At 45.5% G+C, this 23,223-nt stretch overlaps 1 protein-coding gene across 8 annotated transcripts in view; it reads right to left on the bottom strand.

Annotated features, from left to right (window-relative positions):
• gli2a (GLI family zinc finger 2a) overlaps positions 1–23,223 on the bottom strand; it is a 412,735-nt gene that overhangs the window by 107,173 nt on the left and 282,339 nt on the right. For all 8 annotated transcript variants that reach the window (XM_060827038.1, XM_060827037.1, XM_060827045.1 and 5 more), the window contains one exon: positions 12,512–12,720. In XM_060827038.1, coding sequence (XP_060683021.1) covers positions 12,512–12,720 — 209 coding nt within the window. The remainder of the gene's footprint in view (positions 1–12,511; positions 12,721–23,223) is intronic.

Raw genomic sequence — 23,223 nt, 5'->3', positions numbered from 1 at the left:
GGTTTTGCTTTTCCTGGACAGCCCTGGTCTCTGTCCAATGTTTTGGTTTCCATGAAGTTTCATTTCATCCAAACCTTTGTTGCCTTTTTGTTTTATTCACTCATGCGATATAGGTGCCATTGGTTGGGCCAGGAGTTATTGTCATTCAGTAGGGAGTGGTTAGTCCATTTGATGTAAATACAACCACAGTGCCATCAGGGAGGGAGTTTCAGGATTTTGACCTCGTGACAGTGGAGGAACAGCAATATACTTCCACATCAGGATGGTGAATGACTGAGAGATGAACTTGCAGGAGGTGATATTCCCATGAACGGAGGAATCTCAATTATCCGGCAATCAATTAACCGAATTACGGATTATCCGAACAAGATCGTAAGGTCCCGATGCTTGGCTATCTATGTCATTCGGCATTCAATTACCTGGTATTTGATTAGCTGAACGAAATATTCCCCACTGTGTCCTTTGGTTAACTGAGGTTCCTCTGTACCTGCTCTCTTTGTTCTTCTAGATGTATGTAGTTATGAATTAGGAAGGTGCTGTCCAATAAACCTTGATGAATTTCTGGAATGCATCTGTACACACTGCAGTTTGCATTGGAGGGATTGAGTGCTTGTGGCACCAATCCTGTGGGCTGTTTTGTCATAGAGGCACAGAGGTCAACAGCACAAAAATAAGGACTTCTGCCCATTAAGTGTGCAACAGTCAAAAGAATGACCTAACCATTCTGATCCCACTTTCTGGAGTGTGGCCCATAGCTTTGTTTGCCTTGGTATCGCAAATGCCCATCTCAATGCTACTTAAATGTTATGAAGCTTTCTGCCTCTACCACCCTTACAGGCAGTGAGTTCCAGATTCAAACCACTCTTTGGGTGAAAAAGACTTTTTATCATCTCCTTCAAACCTTCTGCCCTGTACCTTAAATCTATATCCCCGGTCACTGATCCCTCCGTCAAGGGGAAAGGTTTCTTCCTGTCCATCCTATCTACGCTACTCATAATATTAAATGTCTCAAACATGACCCCCTCCAATACTGGGGCCTAACAACCTCCATGCTCTTAAACTCTGCCTTCTTAATCACTTTATCCACTTGTCACGTTATCTTTAGGGACTGGTGTACATGCACACTGAGGTCCCTCTGATCCTTGGTGCTTCCCAGAGTTCTACTATTCATCATGCATTCCCTTTCCTTGCTTGACCTGCCCAAGGCATTACCTCACACAAAAGTGGATTGAATTCCTTTTGCCACTGTCCAGCCCATCTGATCAGCCTGGGGGATTTCAAGATTTGGGAGCATATTTTTAAGGTGAAAGAAGAGAGATTTTAAAAAGACATTAGAAGGAAACTTTTTACACAGAAGTCAATTCATGTGTGGAATGAACTTCTTGAGGAAATGGAGGACACGGGCACAGTTATGTTTAAAAGACATTTAGGTAAGTACATGAATAGGAAAGGTTTGAAGGGATGTGGGCCAGGAGCAGGCAGGTGGGACTAGTTTAGTTTGGGATTATAGTGTAGCTTGGCATGGACTGGTTGCACCAAAGGGTCTGTTTCCATGCTGTAAGTCTCTGACTCCACAAATTTTTGTACCATCTGTGAATTTATTGATCAACCGTCCAACATTGAATTCTAACTTGTTTACCTAAACCACAAACAGCAAGGCCCCAATGGTGAGTGATCCCCGCTGAACCCCACTGGACACAGACTTCCAGTCACAAAAACACCCCTCAATCATCACCCTCTAATTCCTGCCACTCAGCCAAATGCGGATCCTATTTGCCCAAATTTCCTTGAATCCCCTGGACTCTTACCTTCACCATCAGTGTCCCATGGGCCGACCTTATCAAAGCCTTACTGAAATCAAAGTAGATAACATCGAATCCATTGCCCTTGCCTACACATCCGGTTACCTCTTCAAAAAATTAAATCAAATTGGCCAGACATGACCTTTCCTTAACAAAACCAAGCTGACTATTCTTGGTTTATCCCTGCCTCTCCATGTGCAGATTAATGCTGTCCCTCAGAATTGCCTTCCTTTTTTAAATAATAGTACGACACTAGCTATCTTTCAGTCTTCTGGCAAGTCTCTTCTTTGAGAAGAATTGAAAATTATTGCCAACACCTCTGCTAATTCGTCACTCAACAGCCCAGGGTACATTTCATCTGGTCCTGAAGATATATCTATAGAACAAAGAACATAGAAAAATACAGCACAGTACAGGCCCTTTGGCCCTTGATGTTGCGCCGATCCAAGCCCACCTAACCTACACTAGCCCACTATCCTCCATATGCCTATCCAATGCCCGTTTAAATGCCCATAAAGAGGGAGAGTCCACCACTGCTACTGGCAGGGCATTCCATGAACTCACGACTCGCTGATTAAAGAATCTACTCCTAACATCTGTCCTATACCTACCTATGCCCCCTTGTAATAGCTGACTCCTTATGTGGAAAAAGGTTCTCATAGTCAATCCTATCTAAACCTCTAATCATCTTGTACACCTCTATCAAGTCACCCCTAAACCTTCTTTTCTCTAATGAAAACAGCCCCAAGTGCCTCAGCCTTTCTTTATACGATCTTCCTACCATACCAGACAACATCCTGGTAAACCTCCTCTGCACCCGTTCCAGTGCCTCCACATCCTTCCTATAGTATGGTGACCAAAACTGCACACAATACTCCAGATGCGGCCGCACCAGAGTCTTATACAACTGCAACATGACCTCAGGACTCCAGAACTCATTTCCTCTATCAATAAAAGCCAGTACGCCATATGCCTTCTTCACAGCACTATTTACCTGGGTGGCAACTTTCAGAGATCTGTGTGCATGGACACCAAGATCCCTCTGCTCATCCACACTACCAAGTATCCGACCATTAGCCCAATATTCCATCTTCTTGTTAATCTTATCAAAGTGAATCACTTCACACTTACCTACATTGAACTCCATTTGCCACCATTCTGCCCAGCTCTGCAGTTTATCTATATCCCGCTGTAACCTGCCACATCCTTCCTCACTGTCAACAACTCCACCGACTTTCGTATCATCCGCAAACTTGCTCACCCAACCTTCTAGCCCCTCCTCCAGGTCATTTATAAAAATGACAAACAGCAATGATCCCAAAACAGATCCTTGCGGAACACCACTAGTAACTGCACTCCAAGACGAACCTTTACCATCAACTACTACCCTTGTTCTTCTTCCAGCCAGCCAATTCCTAATCCAAACTTCTAACGCACCCTCAATGCCATACCTCCGTATTTTTTGCAGTAGCCTACCATGGGGAAACCTTATCAAACGCCTTACTAAAATCCATATACACCACATCTACTGCTTTACCCTCGTCCACCTCCTTAATCACCTTCTCAAAGAATTCAACAAGGTTTGTGAGGCACGACCTGCCCTTCACAAAACCATGCCGACTATCCTTGATCACACTATTCCTATCCAGATGTTCATAAATCCTATCCCTTACAATTCTCTCTAAGACTTTGCCCACAACCGAGGTAAGACTCACCAGCCTATAGTTACTAGGGTTATCCCTACTACCCTTCTTGAACAAGGGAACTACATTTGCTATCCTCCAGTCTTCTGTAGACAACGAGGCACTATTCCTGTAGACAACGAGGACATAAAAATCAAGGCCAATGGCTCTGCAATCTCCTCCCTTGCTTCCCAGAGAATCTTAGGATAAATGCCATCAGGCCCAGGTGGACTTATCTATTTTCACCCTTTCCAGAATTTCCAACACCTCTTCCCTACATACCTCAAAGCCATCTATGTTCCAGCCTGCCAGACACTCGGATCTCCTCTCTGTCTATGTCAGATCACAGTCCTTCTCCCTGATTTCTATACTCACATCATCCTTCTCACTGGTGAACACCATCACAGGGTATTCATTTAGAAAATTACTGCAGCTTCTAACACCAAGTACAAATTATCCTAATGGGCCTTACTCTCTTCCGAATTATCTTCTTATCCTTAATGTAAATTAACTTAGGATTTTCCTTTTTTTTTACTTGTCATTATTCTTTCATGCCTCCTTTCTGTTCTCCTAATTTCCTTTTTAATTTTCTATTGCACATTTTGTACCCTTCCACGGCTTTTGTTGTTTTGGGCCTTTGGAATGTGCCATGAGCCTCTGAACTTCATAAAGCTCTGGTTAGGCCCCATTTAGAATACTGTGTCCAATTTTCGGCCCCACACCACAGGAAGATCATACTGCACTGGAGAGTGTCCGGTGGAGATTTACACAGATGATTCCTGGAATAGTAGGCCTACGAACAGCTGAGGATCCTGGGATTGTATTCATTAGAGTTTAGAAGGTTGAGGGGAGATCTAATAGAAACTTACAAGATAATGCATGGTTTAGAAAGGGTGGATGCTGGGAATTTGTTTCTGTCAGTCGACGAGATTAGGACCTGTGGGCACTGCCTTAAAATTGGAGGGGGTCAATTTAAAACAGAAATGAGGAAACATTTCTTCAGCCAGAGAGTGGTGGGCCTGTGTAATTCATTGCCATGAAGTGCAGCGGAGGCCGGGACGTTAAATGTCTTCAAGGCAGAGTTTGATAAACTCTTGATCTCGCAAGGAATTAAGGACTACGGGGAGAGTGCGGGTAAGTGGAGTTGAAATGCCCATCAGCCATGATTAAATGGCAGAATGGACTCAATGGGCTGAATGGCCTTCCTTCCACTCCTATGTCTTATGGTGTTACGGTCTTTATCTCCATATCCCACCCCTGATATCCAGCATTTCCTGCCCCGCCCCATACTTTGTCTTTATAAGAATATGTTAACCCTGTACACTCCCTATTTCCTTCCTGAATGTGTCCTATTGTTCTGACACAGTATCTGCTCCCAGTCCAATCTGGCCAAATCATACTGACCATTATGAAAATCAGCCTCACACTAGTTTAGAACTATGGTTTCAGGCCTACCCTGGTCTACAAAACACTATTTCTCCGATAATTCAGTCACTTGCCCTGCTACATTCCCTAAAATTAAGTTCAGGACAGCTCCATCTATTGTAAGGCCTCTTATGTACCGGCTTAAAGCTCTCCTGGATACATTTTGAGAATTTCATTCCCTTTAACCCTTTCACATTATGACTATCCCAGTTAATATTGGGATTCCTATAATATCTTATTAGTTTAACACTTCTTTGACATTTGACATTTTATATATCTGCTCTTCTATTTCTCTTGGACTTTTGGAGGCTGAGAGTAAACTCCCAGCAATGTGACTGCTCCTCTTTGGTATTTAAGTTCTGCCCTTGACTTCATTCGATGAGCTTTCTAAGGTATCAACCGTCCTTACTACTGTATTTGATTCCCTAGTCAATATTGCGTCACCTTCCTCTTCTATTAATCTCCTTCTCTGCCTTTCCAGAAAACCCTATATTCTAGAACATTGAGCTGCCAATACTATCTCAATCACATCTCAGTGATAGCAATGTTTTAATATATGCCCTCAACTCATTTGCCACATTTGTCAGATTCTTTACATTAAAATAAATGCCATCTGACCATGCCAAATTCATTTGTGCCTTAACCCGCCTATAATTTCTCTGTCGTCTTGATTCCTTTGCTGTCTCTTCTAATTTTGGCTGTTCATCTTCCCCATGCTGAACCTTGACTCAGGATCCTACCCCCTACTAAGTTAGTATAACCCCCTCTCCAGCAGTAACAAGCCTCCTATCAAGGATGCTGGTCCCTTTCTGGTTTGGATGCAACCCATCCACATTGTATGGGTCCCACTGTTCCCCCCCTCCACCCCCACTCCCCCACCCCCAAAACATCATAAAGTTCAGAAATCTAAACCCTCCCACCTGCACCATCTCTCCAGCCTCATTTTCATCTGGGCCAACCTCCTACTTCTGTACTCACTCACACATAGCACCGGAAATAGTCCAAAGAAGACTAGCTTTTGAGTACCTGTTCTTTAATTTACTTCCTTGTTCCTAAAATTCCACTTCTGGGACCATGGCCCTTTTTCTACCTGTGTCACTGATACCAATATGTACCACAATCTCTGTTTGCCCTCCCCCTTAAGAATGCCCTGCATCCTGACCATTGCATCTGGAAGACAGCATACATCCTGGAGTGTCTTTTTCACCTGCAGAAATACCTATCTGTTCCACTTACATTCGAATCCCTTACTTTCTTCCTTCCCCCTTGTGCAGCAGGCCAACCCTGGTATCGTGAAATTGGCTGCCACTGCTTTCAGCCGCTCAGTTTCCAAAATGGTAGAACTGTTCGAAGGGAGGATGGCAATCGGGGATTCCTGCACCACCTGCCTTCCATTACTGTCTGGTGGTCACCCATGCCTTTACCACCTGTTCCATTTTCATCTATGATGTGATGTGTGACCATCTCAGTGAATGTGCTGTCCATTAGATGTTCAGTATTACAAATGATGCTCCACAGTGAATTCACCCACAGCACCAGCTCTAAAATGTGGTTAGTCAGCAGCTGCAGCTGGTCGCAATTCCATCATCGATCACTCGGGACACCTGAAGCTTCCTTGATTTTTATTACACAAGAGGAACATATCATGGGTGTGAGGTTTGTAGCCATGACTTCCTTTAAGCTCCTTAGTCACTTTTTTTTCAAAAAGAAGTTACTAATTATACACGTCTAAGAATATTAACTTACTTCCCTTATGCTACCTGTACTTTCTTTGCCCCACTTTGCTTACTTATATTACTTTATTATTATAGATCCTAACTTTTACAGTATTCCTGTTTCTCATTTACTCCTTTCTTCCAAAAAAATGCACTTCTTTAAAATCACCAAGCAATCAACACATCACTTTCCTGTGATCTCACTGTTTGATTTATTTTCTCAATCAAAACAAAACAAAGCGAAAACCAACTCTTTTCCTCTGCACCAAATTTCTATGGTGCGCCAAATTCCCAGAAAAACGCGCTCCCATCCTGATTACACTCCTTTCCATCAGGCAGAAGATACAAAAGTTTGAATACATGTACCAACAGATTTAACAACAGCTTTTTCTCGGCTGTTATCAGACTTATGAATGGACCTCTCATATCTTAGAGCTGATCTTCCTCTGTACTTCCTCTGCAGTTGTAACACTATGTTCTGCATTCTATTCTATTACCCTGAAGCACATACGCAAGGTATCGTTTGTTTGGTTAGCACATGAAACAATGCTGTGTCTCAGTACATGTGACAATAATAGATCAAATCCAAATCAAAAAGTCACTCAGGATGTTCCTCACTCTGTCTCAACTGCTTGTGTGATTTTCACTGTCCTGGATGGTGTTAAGCTTCTTGTGTTGTTGGGACTGCACATATCCCAGTAAGTAGGCAGCACTCCATCACATTCCTCACTCATGGCTTTAGATGGTGGATAGGATTTGAGGAGTCAGGAGATGAGTCATTCATTCTATCCATTCCAAACTTTTGACCAGCTCGGTCCAAATTTGGGTCTTGTTCATGTCTTGATGCATTTGGACATCGACTGTTTCAATATTTGAGGAGTATCGAAATTATGCTTAACATCCCCACTTCTGACCATAAAATGGAGGGAAGGTCATTGGTAAAGCAGCTGAAGACCTTTGCAGTGATGTCCTTGGGCTGTGATGAGTGACTTCTCTAACAGCCACACACATATTTACTTGTACTAGATATCACTCCAACAAGCTAAGAGATCCCCCACCCACCCCAAAATTCCCATTGATTCCAGTTTGGCAAGAGCTCCCTGACATCACACTCAATCAAATGCAGCCTTGATGTCCAAGGGCTGTCACTCTCACCTCCTCTATAATTTAATTCTTTTGTCCATGTTTTAAACAAGGCTGTAATGAGGTCAGAAGCAGAGTGGCCCTGGCAGAAACCAAACTGGGCATCACTGAGCAGGTTACTGCTGAGCAGGGGCTGCTGGATAGCATTGTTGAGACCCTTCCCATCACTTTACTGATGACAAAATTGAAAGTGCAATATTAGCATTAATTTCAAGAGTAAAAAGTGAGGTCTGCAGATGCTGGAGATCAGAGCTGAAAATGTGTTGCTGGTTAAAGTGCAGCAGGTCAGGCAGCATCCAAGGAACAGGAAATTCAACGTTTCGGGCCAGAGCCCTTCATCAGGAATGAGGAAAGTGTGTCCAGCAGGCTAAGATAAAAGGTAGGGAGGAGGGACTTAGGGGAGAGGCGATGGAGATGTGATAGGTGGAAGGAGGTCAAGGTGAGGGTGATAGGCCGGAGTGGGGTGGGGGCGGAGAGGTCAGGAAGAAAATTGCAGGTTGGGGGGGCGGTGCTGAGTTCGAGGGAATCGACTGAGACAAGTTGGGGGGGGGGGGGAAATGAGGAAACTGGAGAAATCTGAGTTCATCCCTTGTAGTTGGAGGGTTCCCAGGCGGAAGATGAGGCGCTCTTCCTCTAACCGTCGTGTTGTTATGTTCTGGCCATGGAGGAGTCCAAGGACTTGCATGTCCTTGGTGGAGTGGGAGGGAGAGTTAAAGTTTTGAGCCACAGGGTGGTTGGGTTGGTTGGTCTGGGCGTCCCAGAGGTGTTCCCTGAAGCGTTCCGCCAGTAGGCGGCCCGTCTCCCCAATATAGAGGAGGCCACATCGGGTGCAGCGGATGCAATAGATGATGTGTGTGGAGGTGCAGGTGAATTTGTGGCGGATATGGAAGGATCCCTTGGGGCCTTGGAGAGAGGTAAGGGAGGAGGTGTGGGCGCAAGTTTTGCATTTCCTGCGGTTGCAGGGGAAGGTGCCGGGAGTGGAGGTTGGGTTGGTGGGGGGTGTGGACCTGACGAGGGAGTCACGAAGGGAGTGGTCTTTGCGGAACACTGATAGGGGAGGGGAGGGAAATATATCCCTGGTGATGGGGTCCGTTTGGAGGTGGCGGAAATGATGGCAGATGATACGCTGTATACGGAGGTTGGTGGGGTGGTAGGTGAGAACCAGTGTGGTTCTGTCCTGGTGGCGATTGGAGGGGCGGGGCTCAAGGGCGGAGGAGCAGGAAGTGGAGGAGATGCGGTGGAGGGCATCGTTGATCACGTCTGGGGGGATTCTGCGGTCTTTGAAGAAGGAGGCCATCTGGGCTGTACGGTATTGGAACTGGTCCTCCTGGGAGCAGATGCGGCAGAGACGAAGGAATTGGGAATATGGGATGGCGTTTTTACAGGGGGCAGGGTGGGAGGAGGTGTAGTCCGGGTAGCTGTGGGAGTCAGTCGGTTTATAGTAGATGTCTGTGTTGATTCAGTCGCCCGAGCTAGAAATGGAAAGGTCTAGGAAGGGGAGGGAGGAATCTGAGACAGTCCAGGTGAATTTGAGGTCGGGATGGAAGGTGTTGGTAAAGTTGATGAACTGGGAGCACGAGGCAGCGCCACGCCGACTTTCATCACCACGCGTAACCCCGCCCCCCATGCCGACTTCCGTCATCACGCGTAACCCCGCCCCCACGCCAACTTCCGTCACCACGCGTGACCCCGCTCCCACACCGAGGTTCGTCACCACGTCTAACCCCGCCCCTACGTCGATCTCCATCTCCGCCCCTGCCCCAACCCCGCCCCCACTCCCAGCCCCAGTCCCACACCAGGTCGTAGCTCCCAGCCTTGCCGGATCTTCACCATCCCTCCAGACCTCCCCCTCTCTGAGGATGAAAGATCAGTCCTCAGCAGAGGCCTCACCTTCATTCCCCTATGCCCTCGGATTAATGAGTTCAACACGTGGCGAGATATTGAACAATTCTTCCGCCGCCTTCGCCTCCGTGCCTACTTCTAGAACCAAGAGTCCCGACCACCCTCTGACGACCCCTTCTCCCGACTCCAACACACCCCATCCACCTGGACACCTCGTGCTGGCCTCTTACCCGCCCTCGATCTCTTTATAGCCAACCGCCGCCGTGACATTAACCGACTCAATCTGTCCACCCCTCTTACCCACTCCAACCTCTCACCCTCAGAACGTGCAGCCCTCCACTCCCTTCGCTCCAACCCCAACCTCACCATCAAACCGGCAGACAAGGGAGGCGCGGTAGTAGTTTGGCGCACCGACCTTTATACCGCTGAGGCCAAACGCCAGCTCGCGGACGCCTCCTCCTATTGCCCCCTTGACCATGACCCCACCTTCCACCACCAAACCATCATTTCGGAGACCATCCATAACCTCATCACCTCAGGGGATCTCGCATCCACCGCCTCTAACCTCATAGTCCCACAACCTTGCACCGCCCGTTTCTACCTCCTTCCCAAAATCCACAAACCTGACTGCCCCGGCTGACCCATTGTCTCAGCCTGCTCCTGCCCCACCGAACTCATCTCCGCGTACCTCGACACGGTTCTGTCCCCCTTAGTCCAAGAACTCCCCACCTATGTTAGGGACACCACCCACGCCTTCCACCTCCTCTATGATTTTCGCATCCCCAGTTCGCAACGCTTTATCTTCAAGATGGACATCCAGTCCCTGTACACCTCCATCCCCCATCACGAAGGACTCAAAGCCCTCTGCTTCTTCCTTTCCCGCCGCACCAACCAGTACCCTTCCGCTGACACCCTCCTCCGACTGACTGAACTGGTCCTCACCCTGAACAACTTCTCTTTCCAATCCTCCCACTTCCTCCAAACTAAAGGAGTTGCCATGGACACCCGCATGGGCCCAAGCTATGCCTGTCTCTTCGTAGGATATGTGGAACAGTCCATCTTCCGCAACTACACTGGCACCATCCCCCACCTTTTCCTCTGCTACATCGATGACTGTATTGGCGCTGCCTCGTGCTCCCACGAGGAGGTTGAACAGTTCATCAACTTTACCAACACCTTCCATCCCGACCTCAAATTCACCTGGACTGTCTCAGACTCCTCCCTCCCCTTCCTAGACCTTTCCATTTCTAGTTCGGGTGACCAACTCAACACAGACATCTACTATAAACTGACTGACTCCCACAGCTACCTGGACTACACCTCCTCCCACCCTGCCCCCTGTAAAAACGCCATCCCATATTCCCAATTCCTTCGTCTCCGCCGCATCTGCTCCCAGGAGGACCAGTTCCAATACCGTACAGCCCAGATGGCCTCCTTCTTCAAAGACCGCAGAATCCCCCCAGACGTGATCGACGATGCCCTCCACCGCATTTCCTCCACTTCCCGCTCCTCCGCCCTTGAGCCCTGCCCCCCCAACCGCCACCAAGACAGAACCACACTGGTTCTCACCTACCACCCCACCAACCTCCGTATACAGCGTATCATCTGCCGTCATTTCCACCACCTCCAAACGGACCCCACCACCAGGGATATATTTCCCTCCCCTCCCCTATCAGCGTTCCGCAAAGACCACTCCCTTCGTGACTCCCTCGTCAGGTCCACACCCCCCACCAACCCAACCTCCACTCCCGGCACCTTCCCCTGCAACCGCAGGAAATGCAAAACTTGCGCCCACACCTCCTCCCTTACCTCTCTCCAAGGCCCCAAGGGATCCTTCCATATCCGCCACAAATTCACCTGCACCTCCACACACATCATCTATTGCATCCGCTGCACCCGATGTGGCCTCCTCTATATTGGGGAGACGGGCCGCCTACTGGCGGAACGCTTCAGGGAACACCTCTGGGACGCCCAGACCAACCAACCCAACCACCCCGTGGCTCAACACTTTAACTCTCCCTCCCACTCCACCAAGGACATGCAAGTCCTTGGACTCCTCCATGGCCAGAACATAACAACACGACGGTTGGAGGAAGAGCGCCTCATCTTCCGCCTGGGAACCCTCCAACCACAAGGGATGAACTCAGATTTCTCCAGTTTCCTCATTTCCCCTCCCCCCACCTTGTCTCAGTCGATTCCCTCGAACTCAGCACCGCCCCCCTAACCTGCAATTTTCTTCCTGACCTCTCCGCCCCCACCCCACTCCGGCCTATCACCCTCACCTTGACCTCCTTCCACCTATCACATCTCCATCGCCCCTCCCCCAAGTCCCTCCTCCCTACCTTTTATCTTAGCCTGCTGGACACACTTTCCTCATTCCTGATGAAGGGCTTTTGCCCGAAACGTTGAATTTCCTGTTCCTTGGATGCTGCCTGACCTGCTACGCTTTAACCAGCAACACATTTTCAGCATTAATTTCAAGAGGACTACAATACAAGAGCATGGACTGTTAAAACTGTATAAGGGTCTGCTCAGATCTCATTTGGAATTTATGAGCAGTTTTGGGCCCCGTATCTAAGGAAGGATGCGTTGGTATACGAGGGTGTTCAGAGAAAGTTCACAAGTATGATCCCAGGAACGAATGGCTTGATATCTGAAGAACTTGGAGTTTTGAAGGATATGGGGCTGATTTGACTGAAACTTACAGAATACTGAGAGGCCTGGATAGAGTGAACATGGAGATGATGTTTGCAATAACAGGAGGCATTGAACCTGATGTGAAACTTTGTTGAAAGATATTCCTGCAAAGTGCCTTGGGGTGTTTTATCACAGCAAAAGATGTTGCATAAATACAAGTCTTCACTGGCAAAAACATGCAAGTGAAGAACACAGACAGACTTACCATCAGCTGGACTCAAGCCTCTTGCAGCTGAGATCATGGAGAGCGTGGGGCTACCATGCATGGTCCTCAGGTAATGCTCCATGTGCGGGTTGACATAAGGATGGGGTGGGCTGAAAGGAGACTCGCCCGTGGCTGCTGGATTCCGATGAGGAGACAGCCTAATGAGGGAGATGTCGGAGAAGACAGGGCTTCCAGTCAAGGCAGGAGGCCTGAGGAAAGAGAAGCACAAAATGTTTGAGAGTTCAGGCAACTTTCTATCTGCATTCCCATTGAGAAGTGTGCAGCTGGCTATCTGTTTGGGTCTGTTGATCGGAAGTGCGTTTGATGTGAACATTTATATTCAACCCTGCTTTGAGCGCGGACATAGTCATACAGCACTGAAATAGAGCCTGTGGTCCAACCAGTCCATGACAAACATATCCCAAACCAAACTAGTCCCATATGCCTGCTCCTGGCCTATATCTCTCCAAACTTTTCCTATTCATGTACTTATCCAAATGTCTTTTAAATATTGCAACTGTACCCGCATCTACCATTTCCTCAGGAAGTTTAATCCACATGTGAACCACCCTCTGTGTAAAACATTTGTCCCTCATGTCCTCTCTGTTCTCACCTTAAAAACTTGCCCTCTAGTCTTGCAAACCCCCATCCTCAGGAAAAGATACCTACCATTAACCTGATCTACACCACTCATGATTTTATAAACCTCTATGAGACCCCTCTCAATATTTTATGTTCCAGTGAAGAAAGGTCCCAGCCTATCAAACCTTTCTTCATAATTCAAAGCTTCCATACCTGGCAACATCCTGGTAAATCTCATATGATCATTTTTGTGCACTATGACACGAAGCTGGTCGAAGTGGGAGGGAGCAAGACTCCAAGTTATAACTCAGGTCTGAATTCATCATAAACTGGAGCTCAACTGCTTTTTCCTAAGTTGACAGGAGGCTGAGTTTCTGCTGTGATATAACTGAATAAATTCAGACCTACATTGTGCACTTGGATTCAAAGCAGCTGGTAATCTGAGACAAAGCTCAGTATTTTATCATTGCTATCTTTCTGAGGCTAATGCGGACCTTATGAATCCTTGACGTTCCTCGCAGCTTAAATGGATAAATGTTGGAGGTTGGAAAGAGCTAACCAACACCAGCAACATCTCCCCCTCACCTTCCACACTCCATGGTGATAAAAGTACATTTTACTCCAGGAATGCATGGAAAATCTTCATAACATCTTAAGATATTGCCTTTGGGTAGGAAGAGACAAGCTCAAATGATAGCACACTAAACGATGAGCTTCATTTATGAGTTGGACTCATGTGCCACCCCTCCTCCCACTATTAACAGAAGACAAGACCATATAGGTCTTCCTTGACAACTTTTTAACGCTGGTTCTAGTGATTCTGGAAGTGACAGAATATTCTAAGCAGGTCAAATGTCTCCTGGTGGATGAGGTATTTTGCTAAAAGAGGGAAGGAGAGGGGTAACTTCGAGGGAGAAAAGGAAGAAAATAATACCAGCACAGCGAATGTTGATTTATTTGAATTAAATGTAATGAAAGTAAGTGTTACGTCTTGATTAAAAATTCCTTTGGTGTTGTACCAAGCGAGAGGGATCTCTGGCCTTATTTTGGAGTACAACTTTATAAATTACACTGCTGTTAGGGAAATGTTCAGTGGGAAGCCCAACTCAAACCCACTCATTCCTACCAGATGGATTAGGTTAAAGGAAGGACTTTGAAATTAAATGGGTGCTTCTCACATCTTGCGGAGTTGTGTGAGGGAACATCATATATTGCAATATTGTTGACATGTAGGTAGACACTAGTTATTTTCATCTCAGCAGGATCTACTTTGGCGATGGTTCTTAGGGATAAATGGATCAAAGGGGGAAAGCAGGGTTCAGGCACTGAGTTAGATGATTACTCATGATCATATTGAGATATGTGGCCTCTATCTGCTAGGACTGGGTGGGTTTGATTTGGGTATGCCACTCAATTCTTTTCTGTTCCCATTTGATAAATTATCTTAAAATTGGCATTGAAGTTTTTTTCCTTTTATTTTCAATAATAGCATTGTAATTTATAATGTCATTCTCTAAAGTCATACTGAGTGATGGAGCACTCGAATGGCCAAATGGCTGATCTCTGCTCCTAGTTTTTCCATCTCAATGGTACGAGGGAGGGAAGCGTGCTCCGTGCTTTTTTAAAATATTGTCAATGATTTACCAAGTGAACCATACAAATCCTCACTTTAACAACTTATTTGAAGGATGCCATTTTAGGCACTGTGACTATCCCTCGATACTACACTGCTGCTGATGTTGAACTTTAATCCTCTGTCTTATGGTTCAGACTCAAAGATGCTGGCTAACTGTTCTACCTAATTACTATGTCACCAGTTAGTAACAACAGCACATTCAGGTGTGAATACATTTTAAGTCTATGTTCATTCATCCAGCAACTCACTGTTTAGGGCTTTCTAATTGAGCTTCTGTTACCACCACATATCTGAATCAAAATCATAAATAAGATGAACTACTGGGACTAACACCACAGGGCATGATTACACCTTGAGATCTCTGCAGCCTTTGACATGATTAATGACACCATCCCCTTCCAAGTGCTGTCACCAGTTGCCCAACCCTATTCTTAATTGGTTGTATTTTGACCCATCCAATTCTAGTCAGCACTTCTCCACCTATCTATGTATTCGTGGTGCCATCCTCATTTTCATTGATGTGTTAACCTGTGTTACCCAAAGACATAGGGTCAGTTTCCTCAGAGATGCTGACAACACCCAGCACTACTGTCTCAACTGCTCCACATCCTCCATTTGATGGTTAGTCCAGCATTCTGTTTTCCTTAAACAGTGGTAAGATCGAAACATCCAGCCTCAGCCACTACTACAAATTTTGAATCTTAGCAATCAACTCTATTTCCCTCAGCAGCCAGCCAGACTGCCCAGGAGCGCTAAAAATACCCTCTGACATTAAAGAATACCCAATGTCACCTCCATTGACAACTCCATTTCAGGCCATCTACCGCTGAAACCATCACCCATGTCTTCGTCACTTCCAGTGCCAAGTATGGCCATTCTGTTTCTGCCTGTTGGGAACCACAATTGTCTGAAAAATATGACGCTCTTATTCTGGATAACACCAAGCCTTATTTGTTCATTCCCTGATCCCTCCAAGCCGACATCCTGGCCCTCAGTGGCTCCAATTTAAATGATCTTTCTTGTATTTAAATCAGGTAATGATCTTGTTCTCTCTCTATTTTTGTAACCTGCTTCAATGCTGCCTACACACCTACTCACCATCTTGCCTCCATTTCTCTGATCTAGTCTTTAAGACATTCTCCTTCAAGTCAATACTATCAGCTGTTCCTTTTGCTCCACTCTGGGATTTTCTCTCTAGCATGGCTTGCCAATGCCCCGTCTTCTGCTCTTTGGAAGCATGCTCCTTAAAATCCAACCCATTGGCTGCGCTTCTTGATAATTTACCCACCCTCCCCCAATATTGCCCCCACTCTGGCTCAGTATTCATAATGGCCATCCAACTCTGCCTTGGGACATCTGTCTCTGCATCTAGGGAGCCACAGAAATTCCTCCTTTTTTATTGTTGTTGTTGCATTTTCCAAAGAAAAGATGACAAAAATCTGAAAGGCAGGACCTTAAAATAAACAGAAGTTTTCAGCACCCCATGTTGCTCTGGTTGCAGCTGATGTGTGGCAAACATCGGGTCTGAAAAGTTCAGCTGAACTAATTCACCGAACCACCTCATTTATCAACCTGACAAGAAGGATTTCAATAGCAACAGGTAGCAGAATCACTAAAATTCACCGCTCGATCATGCAGAAAGATACACACTCACTCCACAGCTAATGGAACCTGATCGAAATGATCAGACAGCTTTACCCTTTTCTTGGGTTCGTGTTCCTACTTATTGGGTGATGTGTATTTGAGTTTCCCTTGAGAAAGCAATTCACAGTTAATAGATTGGAATAGCTTCCTGCCTCTTTTTGCAACAGTGCATCTTAACTTGGATATCATGTTTAGTCGAACCAAGTTGTACCCACAGTCCAAAATGAGAATGACAAAGCTGAAAGTTTCTTCCCTTGTATTACACCACAACTTTAAAAAGGTTACAAACATTTCACAAACTTGGAGCAAATTGGCATTAATATACTGCCTTTCCCATCCTGAAGATGTGTCAAACACTTCAAAGCCAATGAATTACTCTTGGACAGTAGTAATTGTTGAAAGGCAGACCAACACAATAGTCAATCTATGCACAGCAAGGGTCAAAAAGCATCAATAAGATAAATAATTCAGCTCGGTGGTGTTGGTTCAAGGGTAAACATTGACCAGGATACTGAGAGACATCTTAGCTACACTTTAAACAGTGCCACAATCTCTTACTTCCACTTGAATCCAGCAGACTAGAACTCAGTGTAATGCCTCATTGTTACCTCCAACAGTGAAGCACCCTCTCAACTCTACAATTAAATAGCCTGGATTATGTGATTCAAACCCACAACCTTCTGATTCAGAGGTGATAGCTCTAGCCACAGTACCCATAGAATAGAATAGAAACCCTACAGTGTGACAACAGGCCCTCTGGTCCAACAAGTCCACACTGACCTTCTGAAGAGTAACCCACCCACACCCACTCCCCGACCCTATTGCGCTACATTTTCCCCTGATTAATGCACCTAATCTACACATCCCTGAACACCATGGGCAATTTATCATGGCCAATTCACCTACCCTGCACATCTATGGACTGTGGGAGGAAATTCACATAAACATGGGGAGCATGTGCAAACTCCTCTCAGACAGTCACCTGAGGTGGGAATTGAACCCGTGTCCCTGGCGCTGTGAGGCAGCAGTGCTAACCACTGAGCCACTGTGCTGCCCATATGTTTAGTTAAAGATTTTTCCACCAACTTTGGGTTTTTAAGATGCAGTGCTATATCCTCCATCCATTGCTACTCTCAGTTGTTAAAACATCGACATTGTATGTGAGCCGTCAGGCAGAAGTGGAGCTGGTTAAAAAAAAACACCTGGAGCTGATGCCAATTCCCAGCTAAAGCTGCCATTTCTCTGGTACCAAAGTAAGGTGGAAAACAGCAGATTTAAATGAGCTGGTGAATGAAGTGGTTGTGCGCTGACCTTGGATTTCGGGTTTAAATGGGAAAGTGCCATTAGTCACAGCTAGCTGCAGTTGTTCAAATAAAAGCGAGTCCTTTTTTTTGCTTCAGCCTTTGCATTTGAATCATGCTCCATATACATCATGTTACCTGACCAATTGTCCAGCTGTGATTCTAATCTTACCACTTATAAATTCCAACCCCTCCCCTCCATCACCCCATCCCCCGCTTTAAAATGCGGAGTACAAAATAAATGTGAGCCAACCTGCCCTGTTTCAGGAGACTTCCAGCATCCTATTAACAGCTAATCCTAGCAGAAGAGCAAGGAGACTTGGGACACAGATGCACTCAAGACATTTGAAAAGTAATTCTTCTAAAACTTGAGAACGATTTACACGTGCTGAAAAAAATTGTAAGACCAAAACACTGTCAATTTTTTGAAAATAGATTCATAGAATGCCTACAGTGTGGAAGCAGGCCATTCAGCCCAACGAGTCCACACCAACCCACCAAAGGGAATTCCACCCAGACCCACCTCCCATTTCCCATGCACCATCCCTGAACACTATGGGGTAATTTAGCATGGCCAAACTAATTAACCTGCACATCTTTGGATTGTGAGAGGAAACCAGAGCTCCTGGTGGAGATATGAGGAGAACATGCAAACTCCACACAGTCAGTCGCCCAAGGGTAGAATTGACGCTGTTTCCTAACACTGTGAGGCAACAGTGCTAACCACTGAGCCACCATGTCACCCCCACATCACCCTGACAGCTTTTTCTCAGCAAGGCAAGACATCAGGATGCCCTTGGTCAGAGTAGATGAAACAGGATTATGTGATATCAATTCCAAAGAGCCTTCATTTACTCTGTTTAATATGTGCTAGGACCCTCCCTTTGATCATATCAGAAGCTCACAGGCACAAACCTAAGCTTGTTAATATTGTAGCTCACACATTGTAATCTATTAGATCAGAGTTAGAGGGAAAATTAGGTAATGCTGTCTAATAGTGAGTTAAAGAAGTTTCTCGATGCACACAAACTTGACTTGTGAGTTTGATACTAACATAAAATCACTGTTCTGTGGCTGTGCAGTACAGTTTCTAGAGGACAGCACTGCCATCTTATAGGCATATAAGTCTATGTGTTGATAAAAAAAACGCTGAAAGATTCCAGCCACAATTCTAAACTAAGCAGATAGTGCTGCAGCAATATATGTCAGGGAGGGATCAGGGTTTGAGGTGGGGGCTGTTCTGAGTCTGGGATTTTAGTGTTTCCACAATATGCCACACAATTACAAACAGAAATAGCAGTCATATTCATAAGGATTAAACAGGGAGATAGACTTTTGTTTGAAATAAACTGTCAGCAAAACCTGCTTAGCTGTTGTAACTGTAGAACTATGGAAAATAAAATTAAAACAAAAGTGTTCAAGGCCAAGAATGAAAGAAAAGGGAATAAATGAACTGAGAACAGTCAATGGAAATGAGAAACTGCAAACAGCTTTTGAAATATCTTCCCCTGTTCCTGCACTTGCTAATTCTCCCTTTCTTCATATTGGCTTCTACAAACCCCTAGCCAGAGGTGGGTTCTGCAGATGCTGGAGATTAGAGTCAAGATTAGAGTGGTGCTGGAAAAGCACAGCAGGTCAGATAGCATCCGAGAAGCAAGAAAAATCCCTTCATCAGGAATGACAAGTAAACCTACTAATGGTTCCTCGTATGTGAACCTTGACTTTATTGGAATGGAAATCCACTAGAGATGGTGCTATAGAGACTGTGGCCTCAACAAGTTCAACACCAGACCTCATGCTTAAGCCAAATGTACCTTGCGTGTGCCAGAAGTTTCTCAGTGAGTGCTGTCTTAGCATCACTTAATCGCCGCTCTATTTGAGAGTTTGGAACATACAGCTCCATTCAACACACCTGCTTACTATTCTTCAGGCTTTTCCTGCGTGGGTCAGGAGCCAGTTGACAGAGTCAAAGTGAAGTTGAGAAACCTGCAGTATATTGGAAACAGTCATTGTGTGGGTGGTCACTTAACAGCTTGAAGTGGCCTCACCATTCCATTCAGAACTTGAACTTGGAAGGCTAATAGAAGGGCTTGCGGCTCAGGTAACAGCAGGATGTCAACACTGATGTCAACAGTCCAGCACTGGGCAGTGCTGGACTGTTAAAGCTCAGGATCCTCTCAGCCTGTCTTATTGCTAGCCCCAGGGCCCCGAACACTGCAGGAAGCTGCAGCGCCTCCTGTTGCCTGTGAAAAATCTGCAGCCTGATTAGAAAACCTCAATCAGCCTCCAACAATTAAGTGAGCATTATCTGGGTCAGTTGGAAATCAGAAAGGGCGAGGCTGGGTGCCAGGAAATCAAGGTGGGGCAGCTTGCCCATGATGACAAGTTATAGCATGATTGTGAACTAGGAGTCGAGAATGAGCATAAGGCATAAACATACTAACATCTTCAGCAATCGTGGTGATGCCAGACTGCCATGGGGTTTGTCACAACATGAGGCAGAGAACAATCTATTCAATAGGGTTCTTATTCCCCCATTACTTCTGCATTGCTCCCTCTCCCTTCTGTTGTGTGCCACCTATGAGAGAGAAGAATTACTATCAGCCATTTTGTTGCACTGAGCTTTGATGATGTTATGCGAAAGCTGAAGAGCTGCAGATATGTGGAGCTGAACTTGAGATTGATATCTTTGGAATCTGTGACTGCATGACGCGTATCTGGATGTGAGACACGAGTTCCTGAGTGCCAATGCACGAGTGAAGGGCACGTAGTGAATTGGGCTTTATAGGAGGTTGGTGGTATGGTGAGTCAGATGTGTTTATGGAAGCATTCACTGAACCTGCCTCCCGACATGAGGCCACTAGAAGTCTTGTGGCACCACTGTCAGGTTCGTGAGACAGACATTGGGAATTCACCTAGTGGAGGGAGCCTTGTGTGCCTCCAACAATATACCTCAGCATGTCTCTTTCTCACCTAAACGGATAAAGCCTCTAGCCCATCAGTGGACTTGGAAACACTCTCAGTGTCTTGATTGCCTTGGCTACGACATGCCCCAAAATCGGCTACGATTGTCCAATTTAAGAATCACAGAAATAGTATTCAGCAGTGGCCTTCTGTGAAGGTTCCTTTTAAGAGGGACAGACTGTCTTGAAGAAGTATAAGCTGTTGAATACACTATAAGAGAATGCTGCTTATTTCCTTGGTGGACGCTCAGGTAGCCAGGAACACTGGTTCCACTCTGAGCAATACCGTGCCACAATCAGAGAAATAAGGAGGCAGCATTATGCTTGCATTCTACCTACCATAATGGCAACAGCTGTGATCAGATCACTCAGAAAATGGCACTGATTAATTTTTATCCCTGAATGTTTTTTTGATCAGGGCAAGGCATCAGAGTGACAACAAGCCTGGTTCAGACTAACACCCTCTCAAATGCATTTTACAACTGGTGTCCAACATAATAACAAATGCAAAATATTGTGGATGTTGATGATCTTAAATTAAATCAGAAAATGTTGGAAATACACAGCAGGTCTGCCAGTGTTTGAAGAAACAGAGAAACAGTAGTAACGGTTCGGGTTAATTAACTGATGACAAGACAACAGCTTGAAACACAAGCTCATGCCTCAGAAGTGGTAAAACCTGCTACATATTTTTAGTATTTACAGTTATGGTAGTGGTGCAATATAAATGTGCTGTTATAGGAAACAGCATATTTACATTGCTCCTCTACCATAATAAAACCTTCCAGGGTGTTGTGGATTCTCCTTCCGAACCCATGGCCATTTCCTCTAGAAAGCTGAGGGCAGCAGATCCATGGGAACACTGCCATGTGCAAGTTCCTCTCCAAACCACTCATCGCCATTCCATCAACGTCACTGAGGCAAAATCTTGGAATTCCCTGCCTAACGGCATGGGTCAACCCCCAGCAGGTTGACTGCAGCGCTTCGAGAAAGCAGCTCAAGATCTCAAGGACAACTAGGGACGGACAATAAACGTGGGCCCAGCCAGCGATGACAGCATCCCACGAGTGAATTTGAAAGAACTCAGACTGAGATAGCAGTTGCATAACGGGCAGAGAACTGTGAGAATTCAAGAGTATGGTCAGGAGAATTTTTAACAATGGTATGTTTCCAGTCTAATGAGAAAAGAGACATTCGGGACTTGGTTATTCGGAATGACGAGAGATAAATAGATGAAGAGTCAGTTAGGCCACATTTAGGAGGCAGTGATCATTGCACCTAAGGTTTACATTGTCTCTGGAATAACAGAAGAAACAATTGGGGAAGGATAATTATTAGGTAGATGGCCAATGTTAATGAGTGGGAACAGACCAGGCCCAATAACTTGGGATCTAAGGGTGGCAGGCAAAATTCCAACTGAAATGCCTTTAAAAAGGAGATACTTTGGCTACGGTCAACGTACATTGATACATGGGAATAAGTAGATCAAATAAATCTGAAACTGCCTACATGATGATAGAGTTGAGAGCATGGTGCTGGAAAAACATAGCAGGTCAGGCAGCATCCAAGGAGCAGGAGAATTGACATTTCGGGCATCAGGAATGACTCATTACCTGACCTCATTACCTCACAGCCTGATCGGCTGTGCTTTTCCAGGACCACACTCTGGACTCTGATCTCCAGCTTCTGCAGTCTTCACTTTCTACTACATGATGACAGAGTAGGTTAAAGCAGAAAAAGGGAGCACATCTTGGGCGGATAATACAACTGACAATCAGGCTCAGTATAGAAGGGAAAAAGGAAGGACATAGTAGTGGTGTCCTTGCCTCTGGGCCAGATTGGCTGGATTCAAATCCCACTTGTTCCAGGGGTGTGTCATAGCATGTCTCAAAGAGTTTGATTTTAAAATATCTAGAAGGCTTTGAAGGGAATTGAAAACAAAAACAAAGGAAAAGTATGAGAAGAGGCGGGAAGCTAACAAATGTCTTCTGTAATAACAAAGAAATTGAGGGTTTGGTTAAAAGGAAGTAGGATTATACTTAAGAGGGAAATCAGGAGGGCAAAAAGGGGACATGAGATAGCTTTGGCAACTAGAATTAAGGAGAATCCAAATGGTTTTTACAAATATATTAAGGACAAAAGGGTAACTAGGGAGAGAATAGGGTCCCTCAAAGATCAGCAAGGTGGCCTTTGTGTAGAGCCACAGAAAATGAGGGAGATACTACATGAATATTTTGCATCAGTATTTACTGTGGAAAAGGATACGGAAGATATAGATTTTAGGGAAATAGATGGTGACATCTTGCAAAACGTCCAGATTACAGAGGAGGAAGTGCTGATGTCTTGAAATGGTTAAAGGTGGATAAATCCCCAGGACCTGATCAGGTGTACCCGAGAACTCTGTGGGAAGCTGGAGAAGTGATTGCTGGACCTCTTGCTGAGATATGTGTATCACTGATAGTCACAGGTGAGGTGCCAGAAGACTGGAGGTTGGAAAGTGTGGTGCCACTGTTTAAAAAGGGCTATAAAGTCAAGCCACGGAACTATAGACCGGTGAGCCTGACCTCAGTGGTGGGCAAGTTGTTG

The sequence above is a fragment of the Hemiscyllium ocellatum genome, chromosome 7, assembly GCF_020745735.1.
Source record: "Hemiscyllium ocellatum isolate sHemOce1 chromosome 7, sHemOce1.pat.X.cur, whole genome shotgun sequence".
Lineage (NCBI taxonomy): Eukaryota > Metazoa > Chordata > Chondrichthyes > Orectolobiformes > Hemiscylliidae > Hemiscyllium > Hemiscyllium ocellatum.
This window is presented reverse-complemented; position numbering and strand designations above follow the sequence as displayed.